Consider the following 15,000-nt stretch of genomic DNA (forward strand, 5'->3'; position numbering starts at 1 on the left):
TTCTGAAGCACAATCCCTGACATACAATTTCGACAATTACAAGGTTTTCTCATCTCGCAGTCTGTCGGGTTTGAGTGGTAGATTGGCAGAGTTGTTCTGGAAATCCTTGAACCTTAAATACAAGCAATCTTCCTGAACCCAAGAGATAAGTTGGTCGTTCTGGACATGAATGGCAGGGAAGGTGGTGTTTGCAGACTGGTGGCGTCTATGCTTCGACTGGGATAGGTCGGCTTAATTTCTTCAGGCGTCTAGAAACTTTCCTCAGAAAGTTGCACTCTTTTATGCTTCGGGATTGGAATTGTTTTTAGACGCACGGAATGACTGTAGGGTTAGAACACAGAAGATGGGGGTGCGGAAGCCTCGAAAACCTGCTTAGAAGTTTTCATCTCTCTGACAGGTAATGGCTGGATTTCTCTGATGTGCCTGTGTGGATATGGAACAACCACAGGGTGTCGTCCCAATCGTATCTATATAGAGTATTTGTTTGGCCAGTAGATAGGAATAGTGTAGGATGTCCATATTTCAAACTGGTGGGCTACACAGACCACGAATTCGCGATCTGTTCAGTCGGTTTCAATAGAGCCCGTAGACAGATACTCGGTTATTGGAAGTTGAACGCGTCCCTACTGGCATGCAAAGACCAGATTAGTAAACTGGTTAAGCGGCAGGTGACAGGGGAAATCGCCAACGAACGGTGGTGGGGAATTCTGAAGAAGCGATTAAAGCAGCATCGATAGCATTTAGTAAAAAGCTAGCAACAGAAAGAAAGAAGTAGAAAAACGTAAATAAAACAACACCAGTTGCCACGTGGTGGTGGGAGACAAACAACATAAACACACACACACACACATGTACGCACGCACGCACGCACGCACGCACGCACGCACGCACGCACGCACGCACATACACGACGGGATTCTTTCAAAATTCATTTAGAAAGTTTGGGTTGGCCTGGAGCTATATAGTAAAAACACGCTACAGTAAAAACGTGTTACGCAGTGAGACTGAACTCAGAACCATGTGGTTGAGAAGCAAATTTCTTAACACGCAGCCATATTTGCACACACACGCACATGCACGTGCACGCACACACACACACACACACACACACACACACACACACACACACACACACACACACACACACACACACAATGATACACAAAAGGATGAAAAGAAAACCTTAAAACTAATGGATAATTACCTCTTTTGCTTTTCCAACCACAAATTTTGGTACAACGAACTTTTCCAGTCTTTTGACAGCGACAAGAACTGCATCCATCAATAGTGATGAAGACGGAATTAACACTATAACATGCATTTTCAGACTTGCACATTACTGTTACTGATACTTTCGATTGTACTGAAAATAGAAATTAAAACATTTATTTAGTTTGTACTCAATCGTAGATGAAGTGATGGCAATTACTAAAATGTCTCAAATTAGGTTCATATAGAAACCTTTGATTTTGAGGAAGATTTTAATTTGTCTTATGCAATCTATTCCTTCAAGTAATATAGTATACTAGACTACCTTTGACCAGTTCGGTCACCTGGAAAGTCTGAGTTTCCCAGCAACGGAACTTTGTTTCGTGTTTTTTTTTTCTTTTCTGGGTTATTTCGCATGCTTTCAACGAATGTGACATCGAAATCACGTGTAAATAGCTCTTTTCCTCAGAAGAGGAAAGATCTGACTGCTATTTCTTGCATGCCCTGCTATCACGTAACAAGTATTTCGGGTCCTTTTTAGCAAAAAGCTGTTACGTAGTAGCAGAGCGTGCTAGAAAAGCAGCCAAATCTTTGGAACTGAGATATGTTGAATGCACTCGAAAAAATTTTTGTAATGGTATTCCTTTGGGACAATCTTTCGCTTTGACTCTCAGAACTGTCATCAAGATCAGCTGGTTTTGTTCGTTAATTTCCGTAAAAATCTTTTATTTACCGTAAACCATCGAATATAGTCCGCCCTTGAGTATAATACGCAGGGGATTTTTAGGGGGCTGTATCTCTGAAAAACCTAAACCTTGTGTATAATACGCATTCCTTCTCTAACTTGAATCAAGGAGGTTTATATAACGTCCTTGGTTTGTAAATATATATATGGTAAAGTCCTTTATTATTATTGTATATATAACATAATGCAAACGTGTAGCCTTTTTATACATTTTGTTTGTAGAAATTAAAGAAATAACAGTAATAACGTCTGCCAAAAATAAATATTAAGTAAATTGCCTTTCACATATTTATCACTATCAGTTACAAAAGCAAAAGCAAAAACATTTATTCAAATCCTTCAAATTCAACGTCACTTTCAGCATCAAATAACTGTTCCATTTGTTCCTCCGTAAACATGCCAGCATCATTGTAGTGTAAATCTCCGTCATCGTCAGATTCATAGTCAACATCAGAAGATTCACTTTTATTTATTTCATCTTTCCATACAACGTCATCCTGAGTACCATCCAGTGCAGACGATATACAACACTGAAGGCGGCGAGCTGGCAGAAACGTTAGCACGTCGGGCGAAATGCTTAGCGGTATTTCTTCTGCTGTTACGTTCTGAGTTCAAATTCCGCCGAGGTCAACTTTGCCTTTCATCCTTTCGGGGTCGATAAATTAAGTACCAGTTACGCACTGGGGTCGATATAATCGACTTAATCCGTTTGTCTGTCCTTGTTTGTCCCCTCTGTGTGTGGCCCCTTGTGGGCAGTAAAGAAATAGATATACAACACTTTTATTTTAATAAATGTTGCTTACTGCAAGTTATGGATGATTCTTTTATGACTTCATTGCTTTCAGGCTTAGCTTAAGGTATTTTCGCCCCCGACATCACAAAATGTGGCTGAATAAACATTGCCGGACAGCAAATAAAGACTCGGACATTGCTTAGAAAATATTTTTCATTTTTAACCTCGTATATAGTACGCACTAGGGATTTTGACCTTCAAATTTTGGGAAAAAAAATGCGGATTATACTCGAGGATTTACGGTATTTACTTTTGTTTTAAAGTGAAATAGACGAGAAACTGAAAATGTATGAACGTCTATATGAAATGGACGTGTGTGTATGTGTGTGTGTGTGTATGAGAGAGAGAGAGAGAGAGAGAGAGAGAGAGAGAGAGAGAGAGAGAGAGAGAGCGAGAGAGCGAGAGAGCGAGAGAGAGAGAGCCACTTACGTATACATGAGAACACACACGTTCACTCACTCTCTCACACACATGCACACGTACATACCAAAAAAAATGTACACATATGTATTGATGCATGTACGTATACATGACAACACACCTCTTTACTCTCTCTCTCTTTTCTCGCTCTCTTCCTCTCTCTCACTCTTTCACACACACACACATCCATTTCATATACACGTACATCTTTCACTTTCTCCTCTCTTTCACTTTAAAACAAATATAAATAATAAAAAAAATTACGTAAATAACGAACTCCGGATGATAAGCGAAAGATCGCCATTCACTTGAAAATGATTAAAGAAAAACATAAAAATACTGTCTGTTTAAAGAAAGCTAAAATATAAATACTTACTGTACAAACAATTTACATTTTTGAAATCATATTCAGTTAAAAATATTTCTAAATGATTAAAATATTGTGCACGTCAAAAAGTTGACGTTTTTCTCCCTTTGTGAGTGCGAAGACTATGTGTGTGTATATGTCACAGATAGCGGACGCATGTTTGTGTTGATTGACACGCCATGACATTCATTATATGTGTGTGTATTATTCTGTATGTGTGTATGTGTGTTGACGTCATGCAAACGATGTTTTTGTTTTCATCAAGAAATTATAAACAAAAATTGTGTTTAATCGTTTTTCTTAATAAATAGAGTCCCAAATATCACAAATATTTGTACTTCACTGCCGAAGGTAAGTATGAAAATAAATATGCAAAAACGAATTAAGATAGAATATACTATTTCTGAGATATTTCAGGTATACACAAACATCTCTAGAGTATATTTCACATTAATTTGTCTGTTGTTACCCAAGATGCCATATCACACTCGATCAAAATCCCAACTGTTTTGAAATGTTGCCTTTATAATGTCTCATATGCCTCGCCTCTTTAATTTGGTACCCTAACAAACTGTCTAGAAAAAGAAGACAGAAGAAAAGCTAGACCGAATCAAACTCGTTAAAAACCAAGGAAAATGATTGATTTAATGAATAATCTGGAGCTGAAAATAAGCTGAAAGTTAAGAAAAACATCTTAAGAATAATGTAATCAATATTGACAGTTAGCGTCGCATAAACTATCAAGTCTTGGGATAATGATATTTCTATTTTTGAAAGCAACCGATGCTGCTGAGTAAATCAAAAGAAAATAGAATGAAAGTATATAAAGAAAGTAAAGCGAAGAAATCTGTTATAGATTAGAACATCTCAGAAATTTTTCAACCGTCGACAACCTGGGCCATACTTTACTTAACAGCATCACTTGACCATTTATTATGGTTTTAATTAGGAAGAGGGTCAGTATCCATTGCGGTTGTATCTGTAGGGAAAACATCATCAAGAGGAAATTTCAACTAGCTGATACTTTGCGAAGGAAGGACTGAGAAACGTGGTTGTAAAATCTTGAGGGACGACACAGTATAGGGATGAGAAGGGAGGCAAGCTTGCAGGTTGTGTGTAAGTAGTTAGTTTAAAGGTAGAAAGGTCACTGCAATAGCAAAATAAGCGGAAAAGAGAGGAGACAGCATGTCTTGAAATATTTTAGTGTGTTGATGAATGTAGTCAATGAGTACGACGCTCTTCTTTAGGATGTAGTCTATAATGATGATGTGAACTGCAGCATTCACGATATCGGAATAGTATTCCAGTGTGGATTTTACTTGAGCTTTGTAAAAGATCCGCAACTGGGCTTCAGTCTTATTTATAATAGGAGTGTCAAATTCGTTTGGCTTTGCGGGTAGGATTGAAGCATAAACTAGATCTTGTGAGTCGGATAGGAACAATTATTCCTAAAAGCATTAATCATAATGTAGGCTAAGATAATAGATAAAGTGGATCAGTATACATTAAAACAACTTTATCAGCAACAAAGGACAGAAGATGAAACGTTTAACATAATTTATGTGCAGAAATGAGTGGAAAAACTCATCCGCATAGTATATACACAGTCCTTGGTGTGAGAATGGAGATAAAAATTGTGCAAATGAATGCATATGTTTCATAAGAAAGCTAGATAGTTCTTAATAAAGATGTTTCAGTTGCAAACTCTTTCAATATCATTCATATAACTGGGATTTATTTGGATGGACACGTACGTATTCATCGAAATAGATTCCATTTATTATATAAATATATTATATTATAAAATCCATTTAATTTGGCATGTATATGCAAGCGAAGAGGAAATAGGTCACATCATCTAATGTATTGAATCATAAACTTCTTTTTCATTGGTTGGGATAACAAAAGATTCTTTGAGGTTCACTCATTTTAGCCGTGTTAGTCACGACTCTAGTCTAGCTCCAACTCTAAACCCATGCTTGTGATATGTATTTTACAGAATATTTTAAAATTGAAACAATAATTTAAAAAAAATATGAAATTGAGCCGGACCAGACGAAACATTGTCGCGTCCAGTATGTTTGACTTTCCTGATCTTTGCTATATATGTAGGTCACCAGAAAATGTCATCAGCAATTATCAGGGGTAGCATTTACAGTACTTTGATTGCATGATGTCCAAAGACTAGAGAGGGTGGGGTACAAGATTACTTCCTCGAACTGAGTAGTGACTGAATCAGTATCTGTGTGATGTTCAAAGAAACGAGAGTGACGTATCCCGCTGGAGGATGTTTCTGCGGCCTCTGTTTATGAATGCAGTCAAGATTGGTGGTGTGAGGTTAGTTCTTATTTTATACTCACTTATGCGCGCGCGCGCACACACACACACACACACACACACACACACACACACAATTTGATATTACAGTCAAAATAGATCAACAAACCTGAGTCATCGCAGGAGTTTTTCTTACATTCCATTGACTTCTTAGACCTGCAGATACAGCGAACGCAGCCATCTTCGGAAGTGTACGTAGATCCAAGGTTATACAGGCGGCCCTTATAGAAGCACATATTCAGAAACAATTCTGTCTTTAATGGAAACGGTGGGAGTGTTGGTTTATGCATCTCTGTTTTTGAAAAATGATGTTTGAATTAGCTTAATCACAATAAAAACATACTTATTTATATATCTGCAAAATAATATGTGACAATTATTCGGTAGCCATGATAAAACTTCGAGTTTCGGATGTCGGGGCGGAAATCCACGCCATCATCTCTTCAGTTCTTTTTTTCTTTTTTTCTTTCGATGGCCAGATAACTAACGGTCTCGTCTCGATCCCGCCTCGTTTTGTTATGTTTTGGTCCTGTAGTGAATCTTGCAAGCATGAAGTGGATTCGATCCACCTTGGCCAAATTTAAATTAACAGTTCAACCGAACTTTTCTCACGGTGGAACAATGGTTTTTCTCTGACAGTAGTTTTACATTTGCCAGATTGCTTTTAGCTAGGCCGAAATAATGTCTTCACCACTTGACCCTTATAACCTCTTCTACTTCACCAAAAGCTAGAATAGAGATATCACAGTACCACCAACGAAGCCCACTGTTCTCAACGACATGTCTTTCCTTCTGGATAGTTATAAAAGCAAGAACCCCCAAGCAAAAACCAAGTAGTCACTTGGTGACAACTGAACGAGGCGGCTCATGACAACTCAATTAGTTAGGGAACGGACTACTAGAATCATGATCACAAGGAAAGCAGCTACTAAAGACAATGGTCAGCGAGAGAAATGAACTTTACAGTCAGCAACTGTGAGACAACGTCCCACAACTCTACAACTTCCACTAGCTCTAATTCTGTTCTCTTACAACATCGTTTTATCGCTATCTGTGGATTACTACTAACAACGTGTACACAAAACTATACAAAGAAAAATTCTACTACATCTAACTTTCTTTCGCATGCCCTCGGAGGTAAGGTATTTTTCAACGTAACGGTAAATAAATACTTTCTTAAAACTTCATGCATTGTTCATCTTTCACATCCTACAACATGCAATTATAACAACAAATTTTTTTATCGTTACATCTGCTGACTCCGACATTTCATATTATTGTGTACCTAATCAATCTTACCCGTTACAATTGGTAACCACACTAATTAAAACTTACCAGTTACAGTCCCATTCCCGGCAAGTTTCTTGCTGGTACCTCCAGAGTGGAAGCAATATTATCGATAATGGCTGAAATTGCATTTAACCCTCTAGCCAATAACTGATGAAGAATTGGCGACCTGCTGTGTTTTCTGTTCGCTTGTGTATTTAGTATACGTTCGTTTGTTTATTTATTACACATTTTTTTTTTAATTTGCAGGCGTGGCTGTGTGGTAAGTAGCTTGCTTACCCACCATATGGTTCGGGTTCAGTCCCACTGCGTGGAACCTTGGGCGAATGTCTTCTACTCGGGCCTCGGGCCGAACAAAGCCTTATGAGTGGATTTGGTAGACGGAAACTGAAAGAAGTCCGTCGTATATATATGTGTGTGTGAAAAGTTAAAAAAATTACACATTTCATCAGCACTATCTCCTCTCCATTCTAAAAATGTATTGGAGTTTAACGATGAGTTAATAATTGTGCTCTTAAATACTCTAGATATATTTTATGATGTTTATTCATCAGTTCAGTATATAGTATGTTTATACTCATGTCTATGTACGAATATATATGTAAATAATTATATATGTATGTAAAATGAGGCTTTGTGGTAGGTCAGGCGAATCAAATATTCGAAATGCTATCGTAGAGTTACTAACCGTTGCACGATTTTTTGGTACAGATTACTTTTCCTAGAAGCGAACAGCCACATAAATTACAGCCATCTCCTGCGTGAAAGATTCTTCCAAATCTATAAAAGGCACCGTCATGTTTGCAGTAAACGACAGATGTAACAACTGGAAGTGGAAGTGTAGTTGTCGGTTGTTTATCTGAATTGTATAAAAAGAAATTGAAATTAAAAAATTAGTGTATTCTTATATCTACCTTTTGAGGCATTGGCAATCAATAAAAGACAAAACAAAACAAAAACAAAACAAACAAAAAGCAAAGCAAAAGGAAAACATACACACACAATACCAAACTCCTCTCCATTTATTTTATCCTAGTAGAGTTTTTACTGTTTTGATCCCTGCCTAAAATTTATCGTAGAATTCCCATTAGTAAAAGAAACATACCACAAACAAGTGGGTCTTCGGTGCGCTACTGCAGAATTGTTCTTAACGAATGTAGAGCGTGATGGGGGTAGGTGTCAGTATGATAATATTCCTGTCTTCGTATAAAAATCGAAACCAAGTCGTAGACTTAGCCTTTATTCTTTTATCCTTCTGGACAAGCAATAAAGTAAGTTCCAGACGAGTACTGATGTTGTTTTAATCGACTACTCCCAGAAGCAAAATGTGCGGCTATTATCTACATCTTAAACGGTTTCCGGCGTCATCATTAGATCAACTTTACTTCACGACCTTCTGGAGTCGATAAAATAAAATACTATTCGTATACTAGGGTCGATAGAATCGACTTTTTCCTGTTCCTTCCCACCCCGACAAGAAATTGATATTATAAGGGTAATGGATACTAAGAGGGTAGTTAAGGTAGAGTCAGATAAAGATTTTTGCAGAATTTAGTTTCGTTTCCAAGTTATAAACCATTATTATTAGGTTTATTAGGCTAATGAATGGCGGATGATGTATGGTGTTCATCTAGATGTCTTTACGTTGAAGCCTCAATACCCACTATAGTCATTTTTTACCTTCGAGATTTCCAGGATCAATAATGTAAAAAAATCGACAGGTAACAAGACTGATATAATCGACTTTATCCTTCCCTGGTTTGTTGTCTCATGCCTAAGTTCGAAATATTTAAATCATTGATTAGATATGACGACGATAAAAGGCTATGATGTCAGTATATAACTGGTATGTTTTCCCCGAGGGTGGGGATACCAGGTTAAACCGAATTAGTATTACAAACCAATAAATCATTCACTTTTCAAATTCTGCCACTGCATACAGTTGGGAATATTACTACCATGTAACACCTACTGAGGTTATGTGAATTGAAATCACTTAAAACTTAGGCTCCTGACAAATTTTAACATTGGTAGCAGGATATGAATCGATAACTTCCGGACTGATAGTTCGAATAACCGTTGGATTCTGTCATCAAATATCATTTTAAGAACAGAAGAACTGGGAGATTGTGCCAATGGCATAAACTGTATATGTGACTGGAAGTAGCTCTAACACAGACTCAATTCATCAGCAATATCTGATACTTAAAAAAAAAACCCTGTAAAACAAACAAGACGAAACAATAATCAAAAAAGAGTACACACAAGTGATTTCTTTTGGGGAACTTGGTCTTAACACTGAAATATAATGCAATGCTTATAAATTTATATAGCACTCTTCGGTAGTGGAATACTGAACCGCTCCAAGGTACCTAATTATAGTTTCGAATTGTATCTGATAGTGACAATGCAGCGCCGATATTGAGAAGAGGTTCACAAACTGTTTGATTGGTTGGATGTCAACTCTGTAACTAAGGTTCTTGCCAACAAGGCAGTCATTACGTTACTGAATAAACATAAGATTAATGGTGGAATTCCACTAATTTGTGTCCTTAAGTAAATTTTTTCTCCTGTATAAGTTTGTAATATTTCTCACTCCAAAAGCAGTCAATTAATTAGAACGTCACGAATGAATGTTTGCTCTGATAAATCGTGTTTCACACAAGCGACACTTTGGATACTAACACTATTGAGACACCCATTTGCTCTTGGTCGTTTTAAAAATTTCTTCTATTCTATAAAAAGAAATATTTTCTTTTTATAGGGAATAAAATAAACAGGTGCTTTTTTACCCCCTCTGACACACACACACACACACACACACACACACACACACACACACACACACACACACACACACACACACACACACACACACACACAGAGTATCTCTCTCTCACTTTCTGTCTCTTCCTCCCCCTCATTCTTCTTTATTCTCTTTCCATCTCTCTCTTAAGCCTATATTTGTTGAGGTAGATAAAAACACTATTCACTTAAATAAGAACCAACTGGATAGGTTTCCATTTCAGCTGTCGTGAGTCTTGCATCAATTAAAACTAAAGAGCGACGCAATGACATGTTGCATAATAAATGGTGGTTTGTGAACATATGGCAGGCCAAATTAAACTTTTGTCTATGGTTTTCGTCATTTGGATATTTCTTAAACATTAGACTATAAATCTTTAACCACGGTTCCACAAATAATACATAAGTAAATAAAACTATTCTGTCACGATGTAAAGGGATAAAACTATTCTGTCACAATGTAAAAGGTGGGGTAGATAAGATATGAACAAGCTGCACATCGGCTGTGAGATCATATCAGTTGCTAGCATTTCATTGTGTTGCTGAGCAAAGGTCTTCATTCTACATTACTTCATTACACCCAGCTGTCGAGAATAGAGTGTATGTCTCCCTGGAAACTTGCCTACTGAAACATCCTTTTACAGTGGGAAATTTCACTACTCCATGGCACCTAGTTACAGTCCAAAACTAAGTATTTTATAAGTATTTTAGAAGGCTGAAATGTAGTACTACTGTTGAGAAGAGACCTGTTGACTCTCTGATTGGTAGGCTGCCTAAAAGATAATGAATCTCCCACCCACGTAAAACGATGAAAAGGGAATCAATTACCTGTCCTTATAAACGTCCTGGATTGCAGGAAGTATGTGCAAGTATATCTTGTCTTATATTAGTAAAGAATTTGAAATATTGGTTTTCGTTTCATTCGTAATTAAGAATAACGAAAGTATAAAACGAGTATTAAAATGAACAAAGAAGGACAAAGACAAGGATGAGAAAAATGAATAAGTATCGTTGGGAATGAAAAGAGCTGGGTAAAGAAGGGAAAACTGAATGAACCAAAGATATGTACGAATGATGGAAGAAAGGAAGGAAAAACTGAAAAAGGAGTGAATAAAGATAGAAATAGGTGCAAAAGTGGCTGTAAGGTAAGAAGCTTGCTTCCCAACGACATGGTTTCGGGTTTAGTCCCCCTGAATGCCACTTTGGGCAAGTGTCTTCTGCTATTGTCTCGGGCCAACAAAAGCTTTGTGAATGGATATATACAGTGATATCTTGCAGTACGAGTTGAATTCGTTCCATGACCAACCTCGTTTTACGATTTATGCGTTTTACAAATCAATTCCCCATTGAAATTAATTAAAATATAATTAATCCGTTCCAGCGCCAAATAATTTTTTATGGGTTTTAAAACAGAAAAGGTGCAGTTACAAGGAAAATGACAATTATAAAAACATAATAAAAGAGAATGCAAAGGAAATATGCAAACTAGTTTTATCAATTTAATTACTCTAAAGATGGGACGATTTGTGCGTGAGGAAGGTGAAGCGGGGAGGCGGAGGATTATTGTTTGGAAGAAGAATCTCCTTCCATTAAGACTTCAGGCGTTTTCTCTCTCGCTTCGCTTAATCTAGACGTTTTGGACACACTTTTTTCACTTTCACCCTTGCAGGTTGTTTCATTAGAAACATATCAAAGCAAGTTTTCTTTTTCCTGCCTTTCAAAATGCTACGAAAATGCGCCAGAGCAGTGTCATCAAATAAAGCAGCTGCACGACCTGTAGTACTTTTCCAGGACGATTTTTTTCTACAAATTCAGAAACATACTGCCACTTTGCCAACACTGCCTTTATGTTACTCGTAGATATAGCCTTCTCCGCTATAATGTCCTCCTCCAGAGAACCAATCTCTTCCACCGCACCCGAATGCTGCTGCTCCTGAAGCTGCAAGAGTCCATCTGTCGTCAGCTCCTCTGGGCGTTCCTCGACGAGATCGTGAATGTCCTCATTGTCAACCTCGAGGTCCATGGACTTGTCAAGAGACACTTTCTTCTCAACTATAGGTGTCTCTGACTCAAACCCATCGAAGTCTCTTTCGAATACGCAGTCAGCCACAGCTTCCATCACGCAGAATTTAGCGTTCTTCTCGTTACACTGCTTGGACATATCGATGATTTTTAGGCAGTTAACCATGTTGTAGTGCTTCTTCCAAAACTCGTGAAGGGTCAAATTTGTATTTTCGGTGACTTCAAGGCACCGATAAAGCAGGTGTTTGATGTACAATTCTTAAAATCAGAAATCACCTGTTGGTCCATGGGCTGCAAGATAGAGGTAGTGTTGCATGAAAGGTACGGAACTTTTATGAATTTAAATACCTCCATTGACACAAAGGGCAAGAGTTAGCCTATCTTTCATAGGCTTGTGGCTTGGCATTTGCTTCTCCTCTGCAGTAATGTAGGTTTTTGTGGGAATTTTTTCCAAAAAAGGCCAGTTTCATCACAGTTGAATACCTCTTGTGCGATGTATCCCTCGGCTGCGATGAGCTGACGGAATTCACGCACAAAATCCTTAGCTGCCTTCGTATCAGAACTCGTTGCTTCTCCATACCTAATGACGCTATGAACACCAGTCCTCTTCTTGAAATTATCGAACCATTTGCGACTGGCCTTAAATGCGTCTGCTGATGTCACCTCCGTCGATGTTCAAGGGTTCGGCTTCAGGAGATCCCTATACAGCGCTCGTGCTTTCTCGAAGATGATGTGCTCCATAATCGTATCCCTTGCGAGTTGTTTCTCGTTGATCCACAGGAGAAGCAATTTTTCCATTTCTTCGTGGACAGATGTGCGTTGCTTGGAGAGCCTGGAGACACCCTTTACTGTTGTAAATGCCTAGTTATCATCTTTTTTCTTCAGGATGGTGCAGATCGTCGACGTGCTTCGGTCGTATTGAAGTGCTATGTCCGCAACACGCACTCATCTCTCATGTTTATTAATGATTTCCTTCAATTCTATCGCAATCAGCTTTTTCTTCTCAGCACTGTCCTTTGCACTAACCTTCTTAGGACCCATGGCTAACACAACTAATTATTATAAAATGATAGCAAAAAAACGCACAAAGCTAAAAAACAAACAAACAAAAAACACTGGGAAAAGCACAATAGCTGCCAAAACGTGATAAACACATGAACTGAGCGAGTGGAGGTTGTGCTTGTTGGGAAAGCGTATGCGAGCTCAGCGCCGACTAGTGGTCGCTTATATGAAGGTCGCTTGTACTTCCGATTTCCACTCGTACTTCAAGACAAAAATTCGCACGAGCCACGGCTCGCACAGGAAATTATTCGTTCAATGGTGCACGCGTACTGCGAGGTTCTACTGTGTTTGTGTTTGTGCGTGTGTGTATAATCAATTAAAAAAAACCAGAGAAAATAGAAAAAAAGAAACAAACGTGAGGACGTAGAACAAGCAATGTATTAATAGGATGCTCGGAGAAAGAAGAGAGTTGTTGTTTTACGTTTCGAGCATAGCTCTTCGTCCGAACAGGAAAAAACAAGAAAGTTCAAAGGGAAAGAAGAAAGAAAGAGAAAAATTCGCCAACAGTCCACGTACTATTTCATTTCTGAAATGACCGGAAGTAGAAGGAGGAAGAGAATGTGCTTTCTGGGACAGGAGAGTGTGAAGATGGTCGGTATGTGTGCGTATGTGTATGTGTGTGTGTGTGTGTGTGTGTATGGTAGCGTGTGTGTGTGTGTGTGCGTGGTAGCGTGTGTGTGTATGTACGTGGTAGCGTGTGTGCGTGGTAGCGTGTGTGTGGTGGTAACTCTGTGTGTGTGTGTGTGTGGTATTAACTGTGTGTTTGTGTTCGTGTGAGTAGTCTGTGAGTGTGTGTGTACCTGTGGTAGGATCTGTGTGCGTGTGTGTTAATGTCGCTCTGAGAGGTGAGCAGCTATAGTGGCAGGTGTATGAATGGGTGGATGTGGCCGTGTGTGTGCGTGTGTATATGTGTTTGCATGTGTGCATATGCATGTGTGCGTAGATGAGAGGGCCAATAGTAAGTCAGAGGCAGTCTGAAGGGTGTGTGAATGGGTATGTGTGGCTGTGTGTGTGAGTTTGTGTTGATATGTGTGCGTAGATGGAGTGACAATGTGTGTATGTGTCTATGTGCACATCTGTATAGGTGCCTCACTCTGTCTCTCTCTGTGTATATATACGTGTGTGTGTACGTGTGTGCGTGTGGGAATGTATGTGTGTTCATGTGCGAGTGAGTGCAAGTGAAAGTGTATGTACGTGCGTGTATATGTGTGCATGTGTGTGCGCGTTAGATGTGTGTTGTGTGTGTGGAGGGTTGTGTGTGTGGATGGTTGTGTTTGTGGAGGGTTCTGTGTGTGGTGTGTGTGTGTGTGGAGAGTTGTGTGTGTAGAGAGTTGTGTGTGTGTGGAGAGTTGTGTGTGTGTGGAGAGTTGTGTGTGTGGAGGTATGTGTGCGTTCATGTGTGTGAGCGAGCGTGTCTGTGTGTGTGTGTGTGTCTGTGTGAGTGTGTGAGAGGGAGAGAGAGGTGATGTAGAGTATGTGTGCATTGATGTAACCAATAGTTTGGGTATTATGTGTGCGGACGTGTGTGCGTGCGTGTGTGTATGCGTGTGTGGGAGTGCATGTATGTGTGCGCGCGGGTGTGTGTGGTGTGTGTGTACGTCTGTGCGTGTGTGTGCACGGGTGTGTATGGTGTGTGTGGTGTGTGGTTTAGGAATATAAAAAAATAAAAAATAATACAAATGAATAATGAAAAATAAAAATTAGTAATAATAGAAAAATAAATGAAAAAGTTTATCTGAATGAATCAGTAACAAAAATATATTAAAAAATCAGTAACAGAAAAAAATCAATAACAGAAATAAATGAAAAATAATAAAATAAAAATAAAAAAAATAAAGGAATAAAAATAAAATAGAATAAAGCGTTTTTTTTAAAGGGGTGCGCGGAGGGTCCCTGAGAGGAGGGGGGCTGTGTTGAGTCAGAAAGGAGTTTGAGGACATAGAGGGAAAATGT

The 15,000-nt window shown here is 38.6% G+C and overlaps 1 protein-coding gene across 1 annotated transcript in view; it reads right to left on the reverse strand.

The window, feature by feature from the left end:
• LOC106872600 (uncharacterized) overlaps positions 1–15,000 on the reverse strand; it is a 314,391-nt gene that overhangs the window by 23,131 nt on the left and 276,260 nt on the right. Inside the window, exons 69-71 of the mRNA XM_089360611.1 lie at positions 7,847–8,017; positions 5,981–6,163; positions 1,205–1,363 (exon numbers count right to left, since the gene is read on the reverse strand). Coding sequence (XP_089216737.1) covers positions 1,205–1,363; positions 5,981–6,163; positions 7,847–8,017 — 513 coding nt within the window. The remainder of the gene's footprint in view (positions 1–1,204; positions 1,364–5,980; positions 6,164–7,846; positions 8,018–15,000) is intronic.

Source organism: Octopus bimaculoides, chromosome 11 (genome assembly GCF_046866305.1).
Source record: "Octopus bimaculoides isolate indiv1 chromosome 11, ASM4686630v1, whole genome shotgun sequence".
Lineage (NCBI taxonomy): Eukaryota > Metazoa > Mollusca > Cephalopoda > Octopoda > Octopodidae > Octopus > Octopus bimaculoides.